We start from the raw sequence: 7,811 nt of genomic DNA, 5'->3' as shown, positions 1-7,811 counted from the left end.
TACTATCTACTAGTGTTTGACTACTACTTTATGTGTTGTCTTATAGTACAGTGAAATTCAGACATATGATTGTAATTTGACTACTGTGTTATAGGTGTTGACTACTATCTACTAGCGTTTGACTACTACTTTATGTTGTGTCTTATCGTACAGTGAAATTCGGACATATGATTGTAATTTGACTACTGTGTTATAGGTGTTGACTACTATCTACTAGCGTTTGACTATTACTTTATGTGTTGTCTTATCGTACAGTGAAATTCGGACATATGATTGTAATTTGACTACCGTGTTATAGGTGTTGACTACTATCTACTAGCGTTTGACTACTGTCTACTAGGTGTTGACTACCCCATTATTTTATAGGTATTGATTTAAATCATCTTTATTGTTAAATTTGTGTTTAACTCGTCAACATTAAACATGAGTTTCTCATACAATGACCATGAAGAAAGCTTTACCAACTTGCCTGTTTACCTACACAACATTCAACGTATAAATCCCGATAGTTACACTTACATTAAAACTGATGTTTTGGATCGGTTCCAACTATGTTTTTTCGCTATTCGATGTGTGGTAATGTACTTGCGATTTGTTTATTTTTTGTGCTACAAAGATTTATATTAGTTAAAAAAACTATTAATTGTGCTGTAAAAAATATGAAATAGATCAACGCATTCTTAGTATGCATGCTTCCAGTCATTTTTACAGGCAATGTTCGAATTCGAGGAGAGTATCTTAATTCAATGTTTGTAGTAGTTGCCATGGATGGAAATAACAACACTACGCCAATAGCATTTGGTATTGGGGTGGCAAATATTGTTAACTCTTGCACTTGATTCCTTATGAGGTAGAAGGATGCTATCGGAGAGGGTAGGGAAGTTGCGTTCATAACAGATATGGACGATACCATTTCTTCCTATGTGGGTCAGGTATTCCCTGATGCATATCATGGTTATTCGTCTAAGAGTGTGTTGATTTATTGTCTCTTAAGAATCGGTCAAAGCAAAAATTTAGACTACTTGTTCTTCCGTGCATGCAAAGCATATACTACGCAAGATTTTCAACAATCATTTTCTAAGTTAAGTTATGCTGCACGTGAGGTTCTTACCAACATCGGAAATAAGAAATGGACACGAGCCTATTTCCCTAATATACGTTGGAATGTACTGAACATTAATATTCCAGAATTCCTATTGGTGTTATCGGTTACGCAATGCAATGTACCGATAATATCGCTAATTGATACAATTGTTCAGTACATCCAATAGACGTTTGCAGAACTCAATGTCATAGGAGGTAATGTATCAACCTTTTTAAACCAGTAAAATATACATAATTGATTATCTTTTTACTTTTCAGGGTTGTTGAGCACCGTATTCACCCCTTATGCAGAGATGGTCCTTCACAAGAGGATGCAAAAGTTTCTAGGATGGAAAGTGACTAAAATTCCACCTGAGATCCCGTCTCCATTCCCTTCTGATATTTTTCGAGTTTTTGATCTAAAAAGAACATGTGTTGTAGATCTTAACCGACACACATGTTCTTGTGGGAAATGGCGTAGTTTGGGTATAGCATGTGGTCATGCTATTGTTGCAGCACGTTATACAAACAACACGGAATTAACCGATATGGTTCAAATATATTATCGGGCTGATGTGTTTCGAACTACATACCAGACTAGAAATGTGAACGTTGTTCCACCTGCATCTGAATGGGAAATACCAGAGCAATTGATGGTCGTTTTAATCCCTATGTAATCCTACTTGACTATTATTTGCTACTACTTATCTTTTTAAATAGACGTGGAGTAATCGAAGATTGTGGTTTTAAGTCCCTATGTAAGCATATAATATTTGAAAATTGTAATTGTTTATGTTTTTAAGCGAAATTGCACTTCGTGATGAACATTTCTATGTTAAGCGAAATTCTCTCCTTCGTAATGAATTTTGACTGCTAGTTTCTACTGTGCATAATATTTTGTCGTTTTGAACAGTAAATTTGTTCTTTCAATCAGTACTTTTATGTCGGTTTCACACTATAAATATGCAACGAATGAACATACATCTTAAAGAAGTGGATTCGTGATGCAAATAAGGAGTTTCATAAGCTTCAAGCAGAACGGGACCGTCTAACAGATGTTGTTAGAATTAGAGGGGATTTTATCAACCGCGAACATAATTTGTATTCGAAACAGTTTCCTAATATGTGGAAACCAATTTAATTATGTAATATGTTCTGAGATGCTCCTTTAATAAAAAAACATTTCCATTTTAGAAAATCCTACCTTACAAAAGAATGCACTTTATTTTTTGAAGTTTTATTTATATAAGTGCAACACCTACTTTTTTTTAACAAAAAACACACTAACAAATGGCTAATATATTACAAAAACAATGGCTAATATATTACAAAAATAATAAATTACAAATATATTACAAACACAACGACAAATATATTACAAAAACAACACCTACTTGAACAGTGACATTATTTGACTACAGTTTTATAGATTTGACTACTATTTTCTAGCCTGCATAATGTATTGTCATTTCGAATAGTAGACTTGTCGGATTAGTGTCTAAGTCCATAACTATTTTGGTATGTACTTGACCCGATGGTGCATGGTCCTTTTGGGTTGCCTTCACCAAAGCAACTTGATATGATGAATTATGGAGAGAAAGGATTAAATATGATTTATTAATATATTATGGGAATAATATATTAAAGGAGAAATCATATTGTTTAATTAATATTAGTCGAGAATTAATTGGTAATTAGTTTTGTGACTAAAAGAGATTAATTAAACTTACGGGACTGGAATTGTAATTATAAGATAATTACAATTTGGGCTATGGATTGTCTTAAATTAAGGAGTGGATGAATTCTATGGGGAAACCCATAAGGAAATCGTCCAAGGCCCTAATTAAAGGAGTCCATGGGTTGCTTAGGGCTTAAGCATCCAAATTAGGGTTTTCTTGTTAGATAACCCTAATAGCCTCACTATATATAGATCCCTTTTGGACCAAAAACGTGGCTAAGACTCTTCTAGGGTTTATAGACGTTTTTGGGCAGCCTACATCCTCTCTCCTCTTCATCCTCTTGCTTATGGTGTTTGTGAACCATTAGAGGAGTGGCAATTGTGACTCTAGGCTTTCTAAAGTCAATACAAGGAGATTTGGGATTGTTATTGCTACATAACAATCAAGGTAACATCTTAAACCTATTCTCATGTTAATATGATTACTTGTATGTTAGAATTAGGGTTTATAGTCTCGGATAACATGCATGTTTTTGCTGTTTTTGCTTGAGGATACTTGCCTTATCATATTAGATCAATATAAATCTGATTTTTAGATATATATGAGTATATTCTTGATCTAATTGAAGATATTTATCAATTAATAAAATATTTGTTTCCTTATGTGATAATTGATTAATTATTTTGATTAAATTGGTAAATTGTTTTGCAAGAAATCATTAAATAAATCAAATATGGATAATTATGTGATTTTAGATTATTTGTTATTTGATCCTTGTGTTATGAAATGTTTCATATTTTCCCCTTTAGGTTTTATAGTTTAAATTTGACCTCAAAAGTTTTGTTGTTTTGAAATTTAAATAGTTGAAACCCTAATGTTTTGAAAAAGGTTTCAAAACTTGCCCTCAAGTTTTGGAATTTAAATTTTGATTAATAGTTTAATTTTGATGTATATTTAAATTCTAAACCCTAATGTTTTGAAATGTTTCAAAACTTGCCCTCAAGTTTTGGAATTTAAAAGTTGATTAAAGGTTTAATTTAGGAATGTTAAATTCTAAAACCCTAGTATTGTTTTGAAAAGGATTCAAATCACACCCTTATGGTTTTATTAATTAATTAAGGTGTATAATTAAAAGAGGCTTAATAAATCCATAAAGTTTTGGTTTACAATTTAATTGAATTAAAAGTATAATTGTTAAATTTGACCACCTAATATTTTAAAAGTGTAAAATACACCCTATACTATATATAACATTAAAAGTCTAACATTATATATATATATATGTATGAGTAAAGGTCAATCTTACCGTTAGTAGGCCTCATTCACGAAGCTAGTCTATAAGGGGTGTTTAAGGAAATTGCCTATAAAATGGCGATTGAATGGGTATCCACTCTTACCCACCGCACTCTTGACTAGTGGAGGGTCGTTAGCCAAACGGGTAGGATATGACGAAAACCTTCCATTATAAGTATAATGAATTACTAAAGTAACTAAATGTTTTTCAAATTCCCAATCTTAGTTACTTAGACAAAAGTGAATTGATGCAATTCCATGAAATTACACTTTGTGCCCTTGCGAAGACATTAGTGGAGCGTGTGTGGTTTACCGGCACACTAAATGGTTCTAAGCAAAGGTAGCAAAGGGTGACTCAATGTTTGTCATAGTTCGGTGGAGCGTGTGTGGTTTACTGGCACATCGAATAGGTGATTGTAACATGTGGGGGCACCATGTAGTTTGCATGGTTATTCACACCCACTTTGTGATCCTCGACATCCCAGTCACAAACAAGAGGGGCATATCGAGATTTAAACATGCTATTGAAATGTTCAATGAATCTCAAAGGATCTAGGAGTTTTCATAGATTTAAAACTTAAATTTCTTTTTCGTTTATCATGGTGGAAATTAGTGAATCATCATTCACTTACCTTCAAATGTTCTGCAATTTGGGTTACGACATCCCTCTCCCGAGTTGTAGAATATTGTGTTGGGTCCTAGCCTTAGTATATCATTTGGGTGATTTACTTAGGACTCAATGAATCAACTAACTTGAATTCGTTTTCTCCCATTTTGTAGATGTCAAAGTTTGACAACTATGGTCTTCTCAAATCCCGTGGAACAAGCATTCCACATGAAGATGATATTCCACGATTCGATCGAGGAACAAGAGATCATACTTCACTTCCTCCTCCTCCTCCAATTATTCTCCCTAACCCACAAGTTCGAAGGCTTGAAAAGGTCAAGATCACTCAAGCCCTTTTGGCAAGTAAACATAAAGAAGGAAAGTCAGTGTGTGCACATGTCCTAGGGATGAAGTCACACATTGATAGGTTAAGAATAAAGGGATCTGTTGTCTGTGAGGAGATGGTTGTTGATTGGGTTCTTCAGTCACTTCCTAACTCATATAGTGAGTTCGTAAGAGAATACTATATGATAAACCGCGACGTGACCCTTATAGATCTCACATATATACTTATTGCTGTTGAATCAACAATGGTTTGGCGCAATAGAAAAGCAAAGTTGATTGGTGAATCTGCCTTCAAGACCTCTATGGATATGGACAATGGCAACGAAAGACATGCTATGATCAAAAAAGTTTGATCATAAGAGAAAGACAATGTCTGAAGTAGTTCCATGTCATGTTCCAAAAGAGTTAATTTGTTTTTATTTCCAAGAGAAAGGGCATTCGAGACGAAGCTGCCCCATTTACCTAAGAGATCTAAGAGATGGGAGAGTCGAAACATATGGCTCTAATATAGGTAAAATCCATTAACTAACTCTTTTAAGCTTCTATTCTAGATTCTTAATACATAATGTGATAAGATTACAATTGATGTTTTGTAAGACCGAAGAAAATAAAGGAAGCTTAAAGGAAGAAGTGAGCAGAATCTAACCGTGAAGGAATGGATTTCGATCGCATTTCTCGAAGATTAGATTCTTGAGCTACTACTTAGAGTTAGAATTAGATTGCTAAGAAAGATGTATTAGCATAGTTTTTCAATGAATTGCATTGTAAGGACAAATTTTCCGCAATAAAATAAATTTTGATTTTATATTATTTATTTATCCATGTAATGGCGTGTATGAAAAATTGATGTTAAAATGTTTCTATTATTAGCAATAATGGATTTGGTTCTTATTATGTTATCTATGGAAAGTCGAGAATTTACCAAATAGGGAGAGTTTCTCATCGCCCAAGTTTCAATTGGACAGAAACTTGGAATCATGCAACTTGGTTGCACGATGAATGAGAAATTTCATATTTGGAAATTAGACTAATTCATTGACAAAGTGTCAAGTGAAGGACTAGGAGATCGAGTACACAAAATTGTGTGTTGATCAAGTCCACCATAAGAGTAACAAAGATATTCGTCATGATTTACTAAAGGTTTAGTAAATGTGATTATACTTACAAGATTAAGTGTAATTCTAGATTGATTGAAAAAGGTTTAAATCAATAGTAGAACGAATAAGAAGAATCAAGTAGACAGAAAGATAAAAGTTTCTCCATTCTAAGAAGAAGGGAGAGTACCTTTTATGCTTTATGATAGGTCTTAATGATTAAGAACCATATCTCAATTGATCCTCTAAGTGAGTCTTAGTAAAATTGTATGTCTAAGAAGAGGAATCAAGAATTGAAGAAATGGTTAAATCAAGAAGTTAATCATACTTCGTTCCAAAACAAGTCTTAGAGTTAAGATTGTGACATTGAGTGGAAAAGTATTAAGAAGGTTTATAACATTCATCAAATATGGAAAGTTGTGATGTCTTGGATAAGACAAAGACCAACTAGGACCAATTTATGAAGTGTTTTGATAAAAACTACACTAACTCTTGAATATTTGTTTGTCAAGAAATATTTATCGACAAGAGAATCTTATATGTCAAGGAGTCAGTGGGAGTCTTATTGGTCTTGAAAGGTTTCAAGAACAAATCAAATAGACCTTGTCGATCATCACTAACACACGAGTTAAGGTTTACAACATATCGTGTTGACATTATTTTGTTTCTGTGCCGTTCCAATTGAGTTAACTATGCATGTGAGTCCTATGAGTTCTCATTTGAATGCATAAAAGGCAAGGACCTTGATCAATGGAAAGTACAGTGATAAGAAAAGGTGAGCTGCTTAACTACTTGGAAGACATGGTGGGCAGCTGTGCTACCATAAAGGCAAGAAATCGAGATCAAGAAAGTTCGATCCATATGAGTTTGAATTTGTCGTAAACTTTGGTTTTGACAAATTCACATGGATAGGAACAAATACACCGTTTAAATCTAAGTGTCATAAGATTTTCTCCTTCATGAAAATGATTATGAGGAAATGCTTTCACTAAGAAAGATTTTAAGAAGATAGTGATTGTAAAATTGCATTCTCGAATTCGATTATGGTTACGGTATCCCTTTCCATAATTTGAATTGTGAGGTTTGGCAATTGTTTACACACATATGAACTATCTAAGGCAAAGGTGTATAAGTTCAAGAAGCCTTGATAAAAGATTATCAAGGCACTAAGTATTAGAAACATGAACTTAAGAGATTCAATAAGCATTGTTTTTCTGAAAGTTAAGCTGTTTCTGAATACATGTCAAAGCTAGTGGGAGCATAAGTGTTATGTTTTATAATAATCATCATGATAGTGGGAGCATAAATGTTATGATTGTATGATTATTAAGGCACGTATTGCAAGTTGGCAATATTAATTATAGAAAACAAGAGTTATACCTTGCAAAGTCGTAAGGGTTGTAAAGTTGTTTTGCTATAATTAAGGGAGAGAATATTATGCTTCATTTCAAATCTAAAGGATTAGGTTGAGAAATGTTAATAAATTTAGTCAAAGGTACATAGTGTGTTCTTAAAATTTCGATTATGATTATGGCATTCCTCTTCACAATTCGAATTTTGAGAACATAACAAATAAAACATTATGCGTCGTGTCCCATACGCTTCGGGTATAGGATCGATTACAAATGCTTTAATGTTTGACCATTCTAAAATTTTCCAAATGTCGAGCGCATTTAGAGGGAAAAGGGACTAGAATTGGTTTTGACTAAA

At 33.2% G+C, this 7,811-nt stretch overlaps 1 protein-coding gene across 1 annotated transcript; it reads left to right on the top strand.

The window, feature by feature from the left end:
* The first annotated feature begins 423 nt into the window (after positions 1-423).
* On the top strand, positions 424-1,760 carry LOC145094209 (uncharacterized). Its single transcript, XM_079032510.1, has 5 exons — positions 424-576; positions 669-821; positions 933-1,166; positions 1,272-1,299; positions 1,363-1,760. The coding sequence occupies exons 1-5, from the start codon at positions 424-426 to the stop codon at positions 1,758-1,760; spliced, it is 966 nt and encodes a 321-aa protein (XP_078888636.1).
* The last annotated feature ends 6,051 nt before the right edge of the window (positions 1,761-7,811 follow it).

This window comes from Lactuca serriola, chromosome 3 (genome assembly GCF_051521515.1).
Source record: "Lactuca serriola cultivar US96UC23 chromosome 3, Lser_US96UC23_V15, whole genome shotgun sequence".
NCBI lineage: Eukaryota > Viridiplantae > Streptophyta > Magnoliopsida > Asterales > Asteraceae > Lactuca > Lactuca serriola.
The sequence above is the reverse complement of the archived record's forward strand: the minus strand, read 5'-3'. Positions and strand labels throughout refer to the sequence as shown.